Genomic DNA, 20,215 nt, shown 5'->3' on the forward strand with positions numbered 1-20,215 from the left:
TGTCAGAATGCTGTAGAGTAATACGAAAGGCCAAAAGTATGCCAATATATTGATTCCTTTTTTAAAAATTACAATATATCAGGAAAGAAAAGTTATCTGTGATAAACTTAGTAGACCTAGGCCTTCAGTCCCTGACAGAAAGCATTTTCCATTCCACTATCAGGCACGCCCCCAACTGGATGAAATAAAATGTTTCATTATTTGCACATGTTAATAATTAAAAGTCTTCTGAAAATGTAAAACCCATTACAACATCAAATATAGTGGTACAAAAGCAGAATTTTACTTTGGTTGCCAGGATTTTAATTTAGTACTAAGGATTTCAGTTATGACTTGAAAAGCTTTTTGTTCTAATCTTCATTATCACTTTCATTTTCAATACTTTTCCCAATTGTCTTTGCATCATTTGTTGTAAAGACTTCATTGGCTCAAAAGAGAAAATATGTTGGAAAATATGATGAAAAACCTCGAACTAGAAACATATTTGAAAAAAACTTATTTGGAGTGACCTACTTCTAAATTCTAAAACAATTATTTTAAAATATTGACACTAAGAACCCAGTCTTACTATTTTAATTGAATAAACAACCTGCTTTCATTGAATACAAAGAATGAAAACCTTCAAGGTCCTGTACTGTAACATTAAAATAGAAAATCAAAAGTCAGCCTATTAGAACTGCCTCTCTAAAAACTTTATCCATGTTGTCAACTAAAATTGGAGTTATCTACTTCATCTCAATAAAGATATAACATAAAACATCTGTTCAAACTGAAATTAAAGTACGCAGCTTTTATCCACTAACATTTCTAATGTCACTGTATTTAGGCTTCATGAACAAACGTATTCATGGTTATCTTAGTTAAAACTGGTTTCACTCTGCCAACAATCAATTTGATTGACATATTTACATATCAACTCATCTCATCTTACGAATTTTAAACTTTTTCATTTAAAATTGGATTCAAGTTGGCATCTTTCAAGAACTTTATGTATGTATATTTTAGGTTCAAACTGTGCATTAGAACATTTCTTTTTACTTTTGTAAGTAATAGATACACATATCCAAATGTATATTTATGACCTGTCAGATTGGAATTTTATATGCATGCTGTTGTATTCTCACCATTTCATGTGAAAGGTGATAATTTTAGGCAACTATAAAAGAAATTTTCCTAACAGTGTAAACTGGATCATCCCATTAGTTAGAAACAATACAAATAAATAAATTAGGAATAAAACAACATCAACTTGAGAAAGAATGTTACTCATATCTATAATTGCTGCAATTATGCTGTGTCCTCTCTTACCTGATCTTTAATTTCAAGATCCCTGTTAGTTTTTGCTCTGAACTCTCTGTGCTCCTTTTCTGCCTCATCCTTCTCCATGTTGGTTTTATTCAGCTGATAGCGCATTTCTCCACACACCTGTTAGATTGTAAAAAACTGGATGATTACCTGCTGGAATCTACCAGGCAATGCCTGCAATTAGATCTTCTGGTGCCCCCTAGAGGTCATATAGATAAAATACAACAAAACTTTTCTAAGAATGCCATTTTCTATTAGACTATTCAACGTAGCTTGTTAAGATTCAGAAGCAACACCAGGGATTATTGATTCTAATAACTTGAAATTACAGATAAATAAATGCATAACTAAGGAATTTAAGTAACGTGCCCAAGATTATTTTATGTAACAGTTTCAATTGCATATTATCAACCAAAATGCACTATCATTTAACCTTTAAATAGGTAAAGTCAGTAGTTAAAATGTTAAGCTATGTTATTATTCATTCACATTGATACAGTTAAATATTCACTCTATATTACAAAGTTTTCTTTTAAAGACTTCATCAGTTATGCTCTTTAAAAGGAAATGTATAAAGGAATTTTTGTCTGCTGATAGATATACTATTGATATCTAGGTCTGTAATATCTAGTATTGACTGCAAGGTTTGCAGATGTCATCTTATCATACATAATACGAGGTATTCAAGTTAAGGAAGATTTTCTGGCAAAAGCCATAGACTGGAACTAAGCACACTATGCACTTATGACTGTAACATTCAATATAAAAGGAAAATATGCATTTAAATGAAATAATTGTAATACGGCATCAATAATGAACACACGTAGTATCTTAAAAGTGTTGTGTATCATCCTCTATACTTAACACTAAGAACTTTGTTTTATTTATTTTTTCGAATCTAGGACTGCTACAGAAATGGAAATATATTTGAAAAGTGTAATTAGCAGATAAATCTAAACAAGCAAATTATGGGCCTTTTGAGAGAACTGAGAACCTATAGAAAGTTCAATTAATGTACAAGTCAGCTAAGTTGGCTTCTAATTTACAAATATATGGCTCTTAATATATTATCTCACAGTTATGCTTTCTTGGAACTTTTCAAGTATTTGGTATTTCTCCAAAAATAATGATTTTGGAAACTTTAGAAATCAGTTTCATCATTACTGAGGTATTAGAATAGACTAAGGTATAAAACCTATATGCATTTAAGCTGGGTATGGTAGCGCATGCCTGTAGTCTCAGTTCCTCTGGAGGCTGAGGCAGAAGGATGGCTTCAGCCCAGGAGCTCAGGACTGCAGTGTACTGTGGTAGTGTCTGTGAATAGCTACTGCACTCCAGCCTGCACAATACAACAAGATCCTGTCTCCAAACAAACAAAACAGAACCTTAAAAGTAATTTTAAAAATAAATTAATCTATGTTTAAAAGCTATAGTGACAAGACAGAAGAAAAAGTCAACAGGCTTCTCCCTAGTAGCCCTCAGAAAGCTAGAACAATAATGAAGTTATTAAAAATTCTACTGGAAGTTCAAATGCCTTCAATGTGAGAGAGTTTATTCTTCCCATTTCAAAAATTATAAATTTATAAAAACTATTAATTTTAAACCTAAATAAAAATTACAAATTCAGAGTGACAGGAAAAAAATGAGGAGCCATACGTTATTTTCTTTCTCAATTGTTCACTATTACTATTTATGTCTATGAATAAAATGGAATAAAACCCCGAATTGATAACATCAGAAGATAATAATTATACAACCATGATGTTTGAAACCCAACACCAATACAAACTGGTTATGTAAAGACTGTTTAAGCATCAGGTCTTATTTAAAATTATTTTATCCCTTCATTTTACTCCTACGGTTCCCTGCTTTACTACTTTCAGTTCAGCATTTGCTATGTTTATCCACAGCACTCAAATTCTATTTCAAATAAATTAACACATTAAATTGAACCAGAACTATGTTATCTCCACGTTGGAAGCAACTTCAAGGCGATTTAGTCTAATCGCTCTTCTGATGCATATGTCCTTTCAGCTAGTTCTTGAGACAGAGAACTCTCTCTCTGCTGTACTGATTTCAACAGAAAGCTGCCTCTCTATTAACTGAAAACTGTCTTATCATAGCTTTCACCTATAAATCTAGGTTAAGTAATCCCATCCTTCTGAACTAATTCCTTCACTTCCACCCTATCTCCACACAAAAATTTGAGCTTCTTAAACTTCTACATTAGCTAATAGGAATTTTTAAAAGCAAATGGAGAATTATAGAAACTCAAGAAAAAGGGTAAAATGGCTCCTTTTCCTAATACATGTTAAAATTAATTTTAATTACTGAATTATTGAGCAACAATGGCATTACAAATATGTCAAAATTTAGGAAAATCCATTGAGGAATAAAAGGTAATATGCAAAGAGTATTTTAAGCAAATTATCTGTGTATTTAGTGGTAAAAAATAAATTGATTTTATTAGTTTCTTAGTTTTAAAGCAATTAACTATTGAAATCTAGATGGACTTTTAGTATTTCTTACAATATGTATCTTAATCATTGCCAGTAAAGACGATTAAACATTTTAGTTCTTGATTCACGAACCAGTGATGCCCATAGCACAGACAATGTAGTATTTTAAAGTATAAATTTAAGCACCAATAAGATCATGTAGTATTAGAATCTTTATTTTAATGACCAAGTCTGAAAAGGAAAAGGAAGTGGAAGATTTTTTATGTCAAGCACACCTTTTAAGTTGTCAATATATGTCTTTGGCAATTATTGTAAACACCAACCTTACGCTATCTACGGCAAAAACAAGGCACTCTTAATTAATTTAGAAAAATGAGGTTTATCAAATATTCAATAATTAAAGTAATATAACTCTTATTTATTTGTAAGTCTGTCTCTGCCACTTAACCCTTAAGCTCTTCAAGGCCATGATTGGTGTCTAATTCATCCTTGCACATGCAATACCCACTGAGGGGCTGCATACAGTAACTGAATGTTTGCTGAGTAACCATTAGGTGGCCTTTTATTATTCTTGAAATCACAAAACTTTTCTACTCCAAACTTCCTCCTGATAACAGAAAGAGTTTTGTACATTAGGAAAACATTTTTCAAAGAAAATATTTCCGTAAGTAACGATTACACTAAAATCTCTTTCTGTACCTTTGTGACATCCATTTCCCGAGAAGCCAGTTGGCTTTGAATTTCCTCTAGTTGATTAATAGCTGAAATCTTTTCCTTTGTAACCTTTTCCACCTGGGCCTCCAGTTGGGCAATATTCTGAGACAAGATCAACATCTGTAAGGGAAAATAAAAGTCCTAAACAATAATGTTATTTGACAAATCAAATACTAAAACTTTCTTGAATTAATAGTGTCTCAGCATAGTCACTGGGCTCTGTGAGCCATTTCTCTGTGGATTGGGTATGTTCATTTTTCTCCTTCCTCTATTCACCTATGCCCAGTGAACTGAAATATGTACTTCTCTCCTATTAATTCCCCTGATCTCTAACCTCATTTTGAAAAATGTATAACGAGATGATAAAATCAAGGTTTTGGTTGAAACCCTAAAGTGACAGTTATCAAACACCCAATTAAGTTATGAAACAGAGTGCCATAAATAAATTCAGAGGAGATACAGAAGCATACAACTCTTAAACCCTTCTTCCACATGGAAGGTATAAAAGGACTGATGGGGAGAGTTAAGGAGGAAGTTCTTTAGAGAGAGCAGCTGGTCTGCTATGGCTCCCACTACCCTTCCCGCAAACCAACAAAGAAGAGGCTCTGTGCAGTGCCCTTTGTCGGTAAAACCCCAATCGCCCCCCTATTATCTAGTTCTCCCTCATTTCTCCTGTAGGTTTCAGCTCAGCCATTATCTCCTCTCCTCTAGGAAGTCTTCCTTGACTCCAGTTCCCAGCACAAAATAGGTGACCCTTCCCACGTTCAGGGTTGATATTCAGCTTGTGTGCACTGGGACAGTCATGCCTGTTGTTTGTAGCCTGTGTCCACTCTCACTGTTTCCCACACTGTAAAGATTAATATTTTGAATATCACTATGGCATGTGCTCCTACAATCTCAGTATATATACCTCCATCACACCACAACCTCTGTGCACCTCAACCACAGTACTCATCCCACTGTTTTTAGTTGTCTGTTTCCTCATTAGAGTAGAAGTTCCTCAAGAGGTACCAAATATTTGATGAATGAATAAATACTTAGAATAAATGGCTTTCCAATGGACTCTATGGATATTAGGTTCTCAGTTTTTCTTCTCAAGATTAGAAATGCTTTCTAGATCTTAGATTTATCATTTATAGTTTTTGGTTTCCAATTATGTTTTGTTCTTTTCCAGGAAGTCACTCTTCTAGGCTCTTAATGTCATACTGTACTGGCAGTTTTTAAAATGTAGAAGCAGCAGAACATATAGGAATACCTATCAATTTTTATCTGTTAAAACAAGAACTGGTGACACATTTTAAATAATGATGCTTGAAACTTACCATTGTATGCTGACATGGGTGTGAATTCAGTTTTATAACTTAAATCAATTGCTAAAATTCTATGATAAAAATCAACATTGAACCAAAGTTTTAGTAAATTAAGAAACTGACATCAATAAAACGAAGATAGGTGTCTGCCTTTGAACTACAGAACTAGTTAAAGTTGACCCTATGAAAATAATTTAGGCAGATATATTAATTAACTTTTCTGAAGGTAGTGGAGAATTTTATATTTGACTTATGGTTGTTTACACGTCCCTATCATCCAAGGATTGTCTACAAATCTAATTTTCACATACAATTAGCTTTACTAATAACAAACTAAAAAATATTCTTGGGCACATTACAATATAAAACTAAGGTTGAAAAGAAGTTAAATATAACAAATCAAAAATATCAATTTCATTTCAATTTAAAATTTCGAGTTCATCAGCATATATATTATGAATGTGTAATTATAGCTTTTCTGGAACCATATGACAGGAACAAACTTTAATTACCAGCTACTAAAAATCATATTTTACTTATTTATGTGGACATATATAACTGATGGTAAACATCTTAACATTGTATGGTTTTTGAAGTAAATATACTGACATTTATTTTGCTAATTATAAATTCTAGTCCATTTCTCTTCTAAGGCATGTCACAAATCTCTCCCCTTCCTTAGGATTCCTCCCTCTGCCACCCATCATTTCCTTCCTTTGCCCACTACCTGTCTGCTACCTCCTGTCGCCCACTTTCTGAGGTCTCCCCTCCTGTTGTCACACCTTCTTTTTCCCCACACCCACCATCTGGAAGTCAAAATTACACGGCAGGAGCTTCTCCATCCACATCTGTTGCAGAGCCAGAAGTAACACAGACACAGCTGCAACACTGCTGGATGTCCAGGACGTTGACATCAGGTAAGTCCTTTAAACTTTGACAGGGGCAAGGAAGAGACAAGGACACCCAGGTTGGGAGAGGCTGATAGAAATTTCTGCAGAGCAGTCCCTAGTGTACTGAACCTGGTATGAAGCTGTACTCCCTATGCAAGAGATATAAGAATTAAGGATTTTAACAATGGATACTGTCAAGGAAAGCAACTGAGAAAACGTGTGGACCTCAGGGGGTGCTCAATAAATAAATGATCAATGACTGAATGAACTAACAAAGCTGAGTGCTCAGTGCAACACCAAGGACCATTATTGAAGATAACACACAAACTCACAGCAAGTACTGTTGATGGGGAATGATTCAAACCTGTCTAGGTAGAAGGCATCTGTTCTCCTACAGCTTCCCACACAAATGGAATTTTTTTTAAAAAAAAAGAAAAGTAAGGGAGGAATTAAAAAAAACATAGAAAGAAAGAAAATCTATATGTTTCACAAGTATTCCTACAGTTAGGAAAGCAGAGATTCTTGTTCTAGCACTAACTTTAACTACCTGGCACTTACAATGGTATGATTAACTGGTCAGTCATTATGTTCTTGGGCCAGGCAGTGTGATATGCATTCTCTCTTTAAATCCCCTTAGAAAGGCCGGGCACTGTGGCTCATGCTTGGAATCCTACTGCTTTTGGAGGCTGAGGCAGGAGGACAGCCAGGAGTTCAAGACCAGCCTGGGCAACAAAATGAGACCCCAATTCTACAATTTTTTTTTTTAGTTAGCCAGGCAAGGTGGCACATGCCTGTAGTCCTAGCTGCTTAGGAGGCTGAGGCAGGGGGATTGCTTGAGCCAAGTAGTTTGAGGATACGATGAGCTATGATCACACCACTGCACTCCAGCCTATGTGACACAGTGAGACCCTGTCTCTAATAAATAAATAATTAAATCCCCTAGAGAAGGAATTATACAGAATTAATTTTCATTTGAAAAAATGAGATTCAGAAAACTAAGTAACTTGCCCAAGTTCATTCAAACTAATAAGTAAAAGGTAAAGCTGGGCTTTATGTAAAAGTCTGTCTGCTTTTACTAACATGAAGGGCCAAGAAATCTATCCAATAAGGCTCATTCTCTCTTTCTCTAAAACAGCCACAAGCTAAAATTTATTAAATGCCCTCAGTAAGTCAGACATTATATTAGATATTTTCTAAACATTATCTCACTTAATCCTATCAATTCTTGATGTATTATTAACATTATTTACTCCTCTGAAACTTAGAGAGGTTAAGTGAATCGTTCAAGGTCACAGAAAGGTCAAGCTGGATTCAACTCTAAATCCTTTTACTCCAAAACCACTTTCTGCCATTTCCTGGTGAGAGCTGGGACCTCAGTGCTAGGACCACTGTGAGCTCTTCATACATCTTTATTTAGAGCAGGATCTTGAGATCAAATGTCAGCCAGGGCTTACTAGGGACAAAATCAGCTTCAATGACTCCAGCTCAGAAATGTATTGTATTGAATAGAGACCCAGAAATAAAGCCACACACATACAGCCATCTGATCTTTGACAAACTTGACAAAAATGTGCAACGGGGAAAGGATTCCCTATTCAATAAATGGTGCTAGGATAGCTGGCTAGCCATATGCAGAAGAATGAAACTGGGCTTTTACCCTTTACCATACACAAAAATTGACCCTAGATGAATTGAAGATTTAAATGTAAGATATCAAACTATAAAAATCCTAGCTGAAAACCTAGGAAACACCATTCTGGGTGTTTCCTACATGGCCCTTGGGAAAGAATTTATGACTAAGTTCTCAAAAGCAATTGCAACAAAACCCACCAATTGACAAGTGTGACCTAATTACACCAAAGAGCTTCTGTACAGCAAAAGAAACTGTCAACAGAGTAAACAGACAACCTACAGAATGGGAGAAAGTACCCACAAATTATGTATCAGACAAAGGCCTAATATCCAGAATCTATAAAGAAAGTAAACAATTGAACAAGCAGAAAACAACCCCATTAAAAAATGAACAAAAGACATGAACAGACACTTCTCAAAAGAAGACATACAAATGGCCAACAAACATGAAAAAGTGCTCAAGATCACTCATGAATGATATGGTTTGGACTTCTGCCCCCGCCCAACTCTCACATCACACTGTAATCCCCGATGTTGGAGGGGGGGCTCGTGGGAGGTGATTGGATCGTCGGGGCGGTTTCCCCTGGCTGTTCTCATGATAGTGAGTTCTTACAAGATCTGGCTGTTTAAAAGTGTGTAGCGCCTCCCCCTGCTCTCTCTTCCTCTTGCTCCAACCACAGAAGACACGCCTGCTTCCCTTCCACCATGACTGAAAGTTTCCTGAGGCCTCCCCAGCCATTCTTCCCGTTCAGCCTGCAGAACCGTGAGCCAATTAAACCACTTTTCTTTATAAATCACCCAGTTTCAGGTATTTCTTTATAGCAGTGCGAGAACAGACTAAAACACTAATCATGATAGAAATGCAAATCAAAACCACAGTGAGATCCCATTTCACACCAGTCAAAATGGCTGTTATTCAAAAGTCAAAAAACAACAGACCATGCAGAGAAAAGGACACTTCTGCTCTGTTGGTGGAATGTACATTAGTTCAGCCACAGTGGAAAGCAGTTTGGAAATTTCTCAAATAACTTAGAACCTACCATTCTACCAGCAATCCCATTACTGGATATATATTCAACAGAAAACAAATTGTCTTACCAAAAAGACACATGTACTCACATGTTCATTGTAGCACCATTCACAATAGCAAAGACATGGAGTCAACCTAGGTGCCCATCAAGAATGGACTGGATAAAGAAAATGTGGTACATATACACCACTGAATACTATGCAGCCATAAAAAAGAATGGAATCAGGTCTTTGGCAGGAACATGGACGCAACTGGAGGCCGTAGTCCTAAGTGAATTAACGCAGGAACAGAAAATCCAATACTGCATGTTCTCACTTACAAGTGGGAGCTAAGTATTAGGTACTCACGGATATAAAGATAGCAACAACAGAAACTGGGGATGACTAGAGAGGAGAGGGAGGGAGTGGGGTAGGGGTTGAAAAACTAACTATTGGGTACTATGCTTATGTAGCGGGTGACAAGATAATTTGTAAACCAAACCTCAGCATCATGCAATATACACAAGTAAAAAACCTGCACATGTACTCCCTTGAATCTAAAAGTTAAAAATAAATAAATAAATAAATGATACATAAAAAATGTGCTGCATTTCTGTCACCACCTTTATTCATGAAACAACTGTCAGTAAAAGAGAGGTTCTGTTACATATGAAGGCACCTGGAATACTACCAGGCACACTTCAGCCTTCGTTTTTCCTTTCTTATCAGGAATTCTCATCAACATACTTCTACACAGTAGAACTACTCAGCAAGGCAAATGGTTTCCAGCAAACAACCAAAAAATACAAATTTCCTAGGTGTGAACAATAGCTGGTGTTTGCTATTGATATCATTCTCTCTCACACAACACTCAGTTCGCAACTTCATCTCCCTTCCATGTCTTATTCATATTGGTTACAGGTGGCGTTCCTTCCCCCATACTCTGCGTTTCTAAACCCCATCTATTCTTGGAAGCTCAACTAAAATGCCATTTTTTCCCCAAAGCCTTCCATGATCTCTTGCAATCAGTTCTGATCCTCTGAACTCTCAGCATTTTAGCCATAACTTCCCAATGGCATAGGGACTTTCTTCTTTTCCTTGTAATTCATTCCTTCATTCATCTAATATATACTGAGCACATTTTACATGAGAGGAATGTGCCAGGCATTGAGGATGTTACATGCAAGGGACTCACTGAACTAGGGGAGGCAAGCTATTCGACATGAATTTGTAATGAAGTGAGCTATGGGAGCCCACAGGAGACGGTCTCAATTCAGTTATGGGAGGCGCTGAGAGGAGGTGGTACCAAGAAAAATTCTGGGCCAGGCGCAGTGGCTCATGCCTGTAATCCTAGCACATTGAGTGGCCAAGGAGGGTACATTGCTTGACCCCAGGAGTTCGCGATCAGCCTGGGCAACATGGCAAAAACCTGTCTCTATAAAAAACACAAACAATTAGCCAGGCGTGGTGGCACACCTATCTAGTCCCAGCTACCTGGGAAGCTGAGGTGGGAGGATTACCTGAGCTCAAGTGGTCGAGGCTAAGTGAGCTGTGAACACCCCACTGAGCTCCAGCCTGGGTGACAGAGTGAGACCTTGTCTCAAATACAAACAAACAAACAAACAAACAACTCTGAAGAATCAGTTAAAGAGGGCAGAGGAAGACTCCTCTAGGCAGAGGGCAAAGCACATGCAATATCCTGCACTGGAAAAAACAGTATGGAAGAGAGGCATATGTGCATGCTTGGGGAAGCACAAGTAGGTCAGTGTGGTGAGGGTGCAAAGAAGAAAAATGAAGGAACATAAGACTGGAGAGCCAAAGAGAGGAACAATATTGTAGAGTCTTCATGCTATGATAAAGGATCCTAAATTTTATTCAAGGTTGCAGGGAGACGTGGAAGGATTTTTAAAGCGAGAGACTGACATATTGAGAAAGATCATCCCAGCTGCAGTTTGGAGAACAGATAGGAAGGAGGTGAGACTGGAGGCAAGGACACCACAGGGGCTATAGGAACCATCCAAGGATGAGATATGGTAGCAGTAGGGTAGAGAGACAGGGCAATGTAAATGCTCAGGGGCTTAAGTCTTAGAACCTGGTGATGATGAGATGTGTGGGGTGAGAAAGACGGGGGAGAAAAGGGTGACAAGATTTCTGTGCTGGATAACTGGATAAATAGTGGGTCCACTGGGATAGGAGGTGGAAAGTAAAGCTGGTTTGGGAGCTCAGTATACAGTTAAGGATCTAGAAATCAAATAGCTTTAGTCTTGAAGCTTTAGGTCCTAAGGCTATATATACATGGAATTCAAGCTGTAGTACTGCTAAAGACACCTAAATCTTTAGCTCCCTGCTAAACTCCAGAACCTCCTATCAAGCTGCTTTCTGGATGTGTCTCTTTTATTGCCTCAAAGGCACTTTAAACTCAGAGTAATGTAAAAAGCACACATCGTCATTCTCCCAAATCAAGAATATGAATTCAAAGAAATCATAAAAGGAAAGAGAATCTTTTAAGGAGAATAAGACTGAAAAAAAATCAGTAAATATAGTGTAAACAGATCTTCAGTGAACATAGCAATGGTAATTTCACTGGCTGTGGCATGGAAGTTGAAATGCAGTGGGCTGAAGAGTAAGTGAGAGGTGACAAAATAAAGACAACATGTATGGACAAATCTTTCAAGAAACTCGACTATTAAGAGAAAGAGTCAAAGAGGGAGATGGAATTACTGAAGTGGTTTCCAACCTTGGCTGCACGTTGGAATCACCTAGGTGAGTTTCAAACACACTGACGCCTGGATGCTCCTCTCAGACATTTTGATGTAATGGGTGTGGGGTACTGTTTGGACAATCAGATTTTTAGAGCTTCTTGCGTGCCAAAAATTAAGAACCACAGATTAGAAGAAAGATTGTTCCTTTCAACAGTAAGAGACATCTGAAAGTATTTTCCTGAGGATAAGAAAGAGACTGTAGTGAAGGAAACATTGATTCAGAAAAGTGGAACAAACAAATGGAATGAGTTCCTTGAGGGGGTGAAAGGAGACGAGGTCCATGGGAAGGGGAAAGGATTAGGAAGACACCTTTCCCATTCAGACTGGGTTGGAATACAGGTGAAAATTTATTTTAAGGCATGGGCAAGAGAAATAGTTGAGGTGGTCATCACCCAACGGCTTCCATTTTCTTTGTTAGTTAAGTAAGGCTCTCTGCTGAGAATAAGAGGAAAAATGGTATTATAGAGAATTTGAGAAGAACAAGTGATTTGAAACAGTCTTTAAAGAAATGCATTTAAGATACCATCACTTCCCATCTGGACTACGATAATTACCTCCAGACCTGGACTACGATAATCACCTCCAGACCTGGACTACGATAATCACCTCCAGACCGGGACCACGATAATCACCTGCAGACCTGGACTACGATAATCACCTCCAGACCTGGACTACAATAATCACCTCCAGACCGGGACCACAATAATCACCTCCAGACCTGGACTGCGAAAATCACCTCCAGACCTGGACCGCGAAAATCACCTCCAGACCTGGACTGCGACAATCACCTCCAGACCGGGACCACGATAATCACCTCCAGACCAGGTCTGTGATAATCACCTCCAGACTGGGACCGCGATAATCACCTGCAGACCTGGACAGCGATAATCACCTCCAGACCGGGACCGTGATAATCACCTCCAGACCTGGACTGCGAAAATCACCTCCAGAGCTGGATTATGATAATCACCTCCAGAGCTGGATTATGATAATCACCTGCAGACCTGGACAGCGATAATCACCTCCAGACCTGGACTGCGAAAATCACCTCCAGAGCTGGATTATGATAATCACCTCCAGAGCTGGATTATGATAATCACCTCCAGACCTGGACTGTGATAGTCACCTCCAGACCTGGACTACGATAATGACCTCCAGCTGATCTCCAGGCATCTATTCTGCTTCTCCTTCCAATCCACTGACAAAATGATTTTTCTCAAATATAAATGGCATCGTGACACTGACAAATTCAAAGCCATTCAATGGCTTTCCATCCCTTTTTGGACAAAATTGAAAATCCTTCATATGGATTTTAAAGCCATTCATGATTCCATCCCAACATAACTCTCCAAACTCATTCCCACTACTCTGCTCCTCTCTCTCTATGCTCCAGCCATCAGGGCCTTCTCCAAATTCCTAGAAAGTGCGATGCTTTCCAGGTCCAGAGTCTTGGGTGTGTTATTTTCCTGGGCCTGAAACCCTCTTCTCCTCTTCACCTGACCACTCATCAATGCTTTCAGGTCTCATTTTCAACATCTCTTTCTCAGGAAAGTCTTTCGTGACTGCCTAGACAAGGTCAGATTCCTGTTACACATTCCCACGGTATCCTAAACCGAACCTTATGGCTTTATCACAATGATGATCGAAAACTCACTTATGAAAACATTTGTGTAACATCTACTTCTCCTACGAGTTTGTAAGCTTCATGAGGAAACTGCATCGTTCCTGTGACTACAACATTCCCAGCCCCTCTGGTTAATATCTGTTGAGTGTGGAATGAATAAGAGAGAGGAAGGCATAAGAGGACTGCTAGAAAGCACTGAAAGGACCATGGACACCGAAGACCTGGAGTCTACAGCCGTGTCATCTGCAAGGCTGTGTGATTTTTACCAGCTGAGATCACCAATCCAGGGCAGAGAAGGTAGGTAGTAGGGTTTTGACAGACACAATTTTTAAAAATAGATAAGAAGACAAGGACATTTACAGGAAATGCCTGAGTTTACTCTTATTAAGACTTAAAACTCATAGGGCAGAAGTTGTGATTTTTCTCTTTACATATCTTTAGGCCTCCACATTGCTTTGCACACAGCACATACTCAGTATATACTTACTGAATAAGTTAATTATCACACATTGGAATCTGATAACAAGATAGCATTTAGAGTACAAGCTGTGAGTCCACTTTTAAAAACAAACATGTAACACAGTTGTTTTGGTTACTTGATGGACCACAACTTGCTCAATTCGAGTCTAGTTAGCAATTTTAAAGCTAGGTCCCACTCAACTCTGTATTCTAGTTTGTGAACTCCTTTTCAAACACTGCTCATTTCATGTTATCTGTTCCTTTTGCCTTAAATCTCTCCCTTCATCTGGTTACCGTCATTATTCATCATGTAATTTGTCAGAACTGATTTCATACAGAGTGCATAATCACTTTTTCTTGGTTACTCAGTTCCTTACAAGTGTTTCATCTTCTGCATATTTAATTTAGGGGTAGGAGATAATGCAGGGGAAGTCATCTCTCCTTGATTTAGCCAAGGTTGAAATAAAATCTGGGTATCTTCATAGCACGACTCTGGGAAACACGAGAGAGGGAATCCAACAGAATGGCAGGATTTAAAGTAAATTTTGTAATTTCATTGTATGGAATCTAACTGATTATTTTATTTGAAAAGATCAGCATAAACTATTGAGAAATATATGAAAAGATAAAACATTTTTATGAATTCTAAATTATATGAAATTTAACTACTTATATAATAACGATTTTAAAATTTAAAGTTCATTCAAGAACTCCAGCCTATGGAATCATCAATGGCATCATAAAAAACCTTTCTTCTGCAATGTGGATAACAGCAGAGTCCTTAAGTACCTTTGATCCCATGTACTCCCTTTCTTTCGTTATTTCCTTTTTCATCATGTCTTTCTCAATGGCCCTTTTCTCTTGCTGAGATGCAAGTTCTTTTTCAAGTCGCTCCGCCTGCCTCTCCAGCTCCTTCCTCAACTGGTCACACTGGATTAAAGCCTGCCAGGATAGAACAGATTGAAAGAGGAGGTTAGAATTTGGAAAAAATATAGGCAAAATGACATAATTAAGCTTTAAGTATATTTAAAATAGCAAAAACTCACTATAAAGCCCATTAGAATAATTTTTATTGTTTATCAATACCACTTATTGACCTAAAAGAGTATCCAAATGTTACATTTATTGACATATTTCAATTTTCATGATTAAAGCCATATTAATTAATCAATGACAAAATCCAGGTAATGAACCTTGATGAGGGCCACAGATGAGTCAGAATTTTAAAAAAGGGAACCAGAAACACCAAGTGCTCTAATATTTTCAATTATATATCATGTTTATACTACACGAAATACGTAAGTATCCAATTTAACTGATTTCTTATTTGCTCATGGATAAAAATTACTGGAATACTTCAAATGATAGATCAAAATACTAAAATGAAATGTTGAATATATCATTACACACAGGCATCTTTTGTTTAATACTATATAATAATCAAGTTTCCTTAAATATAACTAAGAGAAAATTTAGTTCACTCCCCTTAAACATACAACTGAAGTAAAAATTATGTAATAATCGTAAGTTAAATGGAAAGACTCAAGACAGTATTCACTACTTAGTTTTATAAGGCTCTTTCATTTCTGGTAAAGTTCATAATTGTCCTTTACTGTAAATTTCCCACTCTGCATTTCCAGAAATAAAAACTCTCTAACTTCATTTTGGCCACTTTTACAATATCTTTATTTATAACACCCAATAATGAAATATGACTTCAAAAATCCCAATTTGGGGAGGTCTTTTTTTGTATAAATATATGGGGTACAAATGTAATTTAGTTACATACACAGATTGCATAGTAAAATCCCAATTTTTAAAAATCCTAATAAAAGTAAGGTACTATAGTATCTTATAGTCTTATTCCAGTGGCCTTTATGTACAATATCCACCTCACACAACCTCTCTTTTCCCCTGAAATGGTAGAAAGAACCCCAGGTCTCATATGACTTACATGCTGTATGATTAGAAATTTCATAGTCACATTTGATTTTAATGGAGATGGAAATGGCCTCAGTAAGCACTGTAAGTTTTATGCATAGTTATGCTTCCCTCTGGTGAAAGCTATAATAAATACAGACAATAAATATCTAGGATATGTGAATTTTCCTCTCTTCATCTGGAAAGCATTAAACTCCAATTTCTTTTGGTCTCTTCTGAAAAGTTTCTACGCTCCCAGGCATAAAATATAAAGGTAAAATTCAATTGTCTCAGATTAACTAATAAACAAATACAATGAGTAAAAAGTGATTCTTCTAGGGAATTAGTCCCAAGTCAAAATTCCAGCTGAGAATGCCAGGAAAAGGAAATTTTAAATTAGATATTAAAATAAATGAAAAGGCATACTTTTTCTATAATTTAAGCCCTTGGAGCTTGAAATATGAATGAGTTACTTTTGTGATTCAAAATGTAATTGCTCTTGTGAAAAATATTTCACATGAATCTAGTAAATGTTCATAACTCTCCCTGATATCATGAACACTACTGGTATGAATAGACAAAATGCTTACTTAATATAAACCAATATATCCAATCAGAAAGTTTTCAATTGAACAAAAACTCAGGAGTCATCATCATTAAGTATAGGAACAGCAGAAGAGACTGAAGATCTAAAACCAGGCTACCATGAAAGGCACCTACAGAATCAATTCAAAGAACTCAATCAACTAAAGAACAAGCAACAGTAAATAATCCTGGCAGGATAAGAGGTGTAATGCCAAGATAGGATGATACAGTGAAAAGCACAAAGTGAGAAGCTGTAAAATCATGTAAACAAAACCACTGCTGAGGCCTTGGTTTTGTGGATGGTCTTCTCTCTATTAGGAATGGCCACCACCAATGGCTGATGATGAGTAATGGGCAACGAAACACTGAAAAAAAATATTAGGTTAAAAACTGGTTATTGGCTGGGCGTGGTGGCTCACGCCTGTAATCCCAGCACTTTGGAAGGCTGAGGCGGGTGGATTGCTTGAGGTCAGGAGGTTGAGACCAGCCTAGCCAACATGGTGAAACCCCGTCCTACTAAAATATGAAAATTAGCTGAGCCAGGTGGTGCGTGCCTGTAATCCCAGCTACTAGGGAGGCTGAGGCAGGAGAATCGCTTAAACCCAGGAGGCGGAGGTTGCAGTGAGCCAAGATGGTGCCACTGCACTCCAGCCTGGGCAACAGAGTGTGACTCCGTCCCCAAAAAACACACAAAACAAACAAACAAACAAAAAACTGGTTACTGATGTCTCTTAGCGTGTAACCAACAATTCCATATTATCAAATAGCTTCTAAGGCCGGGCGTAGTGGCTCGCGTCTTTAATCCCAGCACTTTGGGAGGCTGAGGCAGGCGGATCACGAGGTCAGGAGATCGAGACCATCCTGGCTAACACGGTGAAACTCTGTCTCTACTAAAAACACAAAAAATTAGCCAGCTGTGGCGGCGGGCACCTGTAGTCCCAGCTACTCAGGAGGCTGAGGCAGGAGAATGGCGTGAACCCGGGAGGCGGAGCTTGCAGTGAGCTGAGATCACGCCACTGCACTCCAGCCTGGGCGACAGAGCGAGACTCCATCTCGAAAACAAACAAACAAACAAAACAAACAAACAAAAATAGCTTTTACTTTTATTTGCTTTGATTTTAACGTATATGTCCGGTCACAATGAAGAAAACAGAAAAGCGTAGTAACACTTGGAATCAGAAAAATGATTTATTCTTTCTAAAGATAACTCTCTCACACTGGACCGCACATACTAAAAGATTTGGGTCTAGTAAACAATTATTTATACACTATCTCCATTAAAGCTTTCTCTTAATTCTAGAGTTTCTTCTCCTAGTTTCAGAATCCCTGTCGATTGAGTACCCCTATAACCATTCAGTAAAGACATAATAACTGACTTCTCAAAGGCTAGGTCAGTAAACAATCAACTACCATCAAATGATTATAATTTTAATTTATATAAAATTATAAATTATAATTTTAATTTATGTAAAATTATAAATTATAATTTTATAGTAACTGAATGCTATAAACAGGCAATTACCATTAAATGATAGATCTTTATAGGTGACAAAGTTAATTTGGGGCCTGCGGCTGTTATTTCTCTCAGCAGTTCCCAAGTCCTGGCTTCTCTCCCTTTCCCTGAACACGGCCCTTTCCTTGGTGGAAATGGCTGTAGGTCTTGGGAAGTTGGGGAATTATACATTTCCCCCACCCAGCAGACTCATTCCTGAAGGTACCTTTTCTTTTCTGGGAAATTTCTTTAGCTGTGGTCATTCTGTGTTGACATATTAACACTTTTTTTCAAACACAGTTTATTGGACTTGATATTCCCAGTCCTGGTTTTATTAAGCCAAAGGGTGGGCACTACTATCTTAGGCAGTCAAAACATTTTTGAAAACAAAATTTATATCTAGTCAACTAAAATTTTAAAACAGGAAACCTATTGTAGATCATATAAAAGTCCTTCCCAGCTGCTAGGGTTAGTTTTCAAGAAATCTTTGTGACAGAATAATTCATAACTAAGGAATTAAGATCTTATGAAAAATATACAGCTCACACCTATGAACATGAACTTTAAAGCTTATAAACATTTTTATTTTTATGAATAAAGCCCACAAAATTAAAAAGATTAACACATTTCAAGCATCTAACTTATGAATAATGCAAACTATTGATTTTAATTTATAAACCCTTGCTAACCAGAAATTTACCAGTCTATCCCTATGTACCATTTTTCAAGATATTTACACTTCTTTTGTGACAGATAATGTGCAAATCAAGAAGCATTATTTTCTATCCTTGTGACTATAACCAAATAGTCAATGCTTTTCTGATTTTATTTTTAATCCAGGTTTCTAATTCCTGCCTTTCTGACTCCCTGTAATCCAAGAAACAGAATAATTTGGATATTTGAAAAGGGAGAAAAAGTCTTTGTAAATATTTGTTCAACCTACCAGGCTGCTGTTTTAAAAACTAATCTTCAGAATATCACATGTAACCCATAAATATGTACAATTATTATGTATACATAATAATTAACTTTTTTTAAAAGTTCACACCACTTACCCACAAAGGTATATGGCAGGATAGGTCTTAGCAAATTGGAAATACATACTTTGTTCAAGTTGTTATGAGTAAAAAAGAAATTTTTTTTTTTCCTTAGAGGGTTATGTCATTACAGATATGCTTATGGTAACTTCATGCCACAGCCTGTGCCTTCAGGCCTTTACACATACCTCTCAACAATTTCCCTTCCAACACAAGCAGGCAGGCCTAAGGCCTGGTTAACCTTTTCATCTGCTTTGTGTAGCTTTATCAAGGTGTGACTGCAAAAGCCTCTACTTTTTCTCACCATTTAGTCCCAGGTGAATTCTTTTCCTCTTTTAAAATTATCACCAATTGAAATAACTTCCATTTTCAAACAAAAATATTTATTGAGCACCTACTAGGTGCCAGATACTTTGCTAAGTGGTATACATGGATTATTTAACCCTCTCAATACATTTTAATTGGTTCTTATCACTCAATTGAAGAAACTGGTACTTTGAGACATTCAGTAACTTGACCAAATCAGAGACCTAGAAAGTGGTGAGAGTAGGGAGTTTATCCAAGGTAGTTCCACACAAGAATCTTTGCACAGCATTATATACTTCTCAAGTTACATATTTATTTTCTTATAAAATCCTCAGGCATTTTCACTGCCACAAAGAATGTAAATATATAATTCCTTCTACTTAGCATGTGATACCCAAATGCCACACTAGATGGCAACAAACGTCAAGGAACTAAACCAAGTAACCATTTCATCACTCAGTAATATAAGGAGTTGGGTTTTAAATTAAAATATGTATACCACCTGGCTTTTTTTTTTTTTAAAACAAACAAACCACTTTTATTATCAAAATTTCCAGACTTACATAAAAACCCCTATGACCCCATCAACCAGTTTCAATAGCCATCAAGTTTGCCATACGTATTTAATCTATCCTCCCTTTACCTCCCCACCTTTTTGCTTTTTGGCTGAAGTTTTTTTTGTTTGTTTGTTTTTTATTATTATACTTTAAGT

The 20,215-nt window shown here is 37.0% G+C and overlaps 1 protein-coding gene across 34 annotated transcripts in view; it reads right to left on the bottom strand.

Moving 5' to 3' along the window:
• SDCCAG8 (SHH signaling and ciliogenesis regulator SDCCAG8) overlaps positions 1–20,215 on the bottom strand; it is a 262,440-nt gene that overhangs the window by 172,571 nt on the left and 69,654 nt on the right. For all 34 annotated transcript variants that reach the window (XR_010156597.1, XR_010156602.1, XR_010156600.1 and 31 more), the window contains 3 exons: positions 14,953–15,105; positions 4,464–4,598; positions 1,309–1,425 (listed from right to left, as the gene is read on the bottom strand). Coding sequence is in view for 30 of the 34 variants with exons in the window: in XM_054674794.2 (XP_054530769.1) it covers positions 1,309–1,425; positions 4,464–4,598; positions 14,953–15,105 (405 nt within the window). In the remaining 4 variants the exon portion in view is untranslated. The remainder of the gene's footprint in view (positions 1–1,308; positions 1,426–4,463; positions 4,599–14,952; positions 15,106–20,215) is intronic.

This window comes from Pan troglodytes, chromosome 1 (genome assembly GCF_028858775.2).
Source record: "Pan troglodytes isolate AG18354 chromosome 1, NHGRI_mPanTro3-v2.0_pri, whole genome shotgun sequence".
Lineage (NCBI taxonomy): Eukaryota > Metazoa > Chordata > Mammalia > Primates > Hominidae > Pan > Pan troglodytes.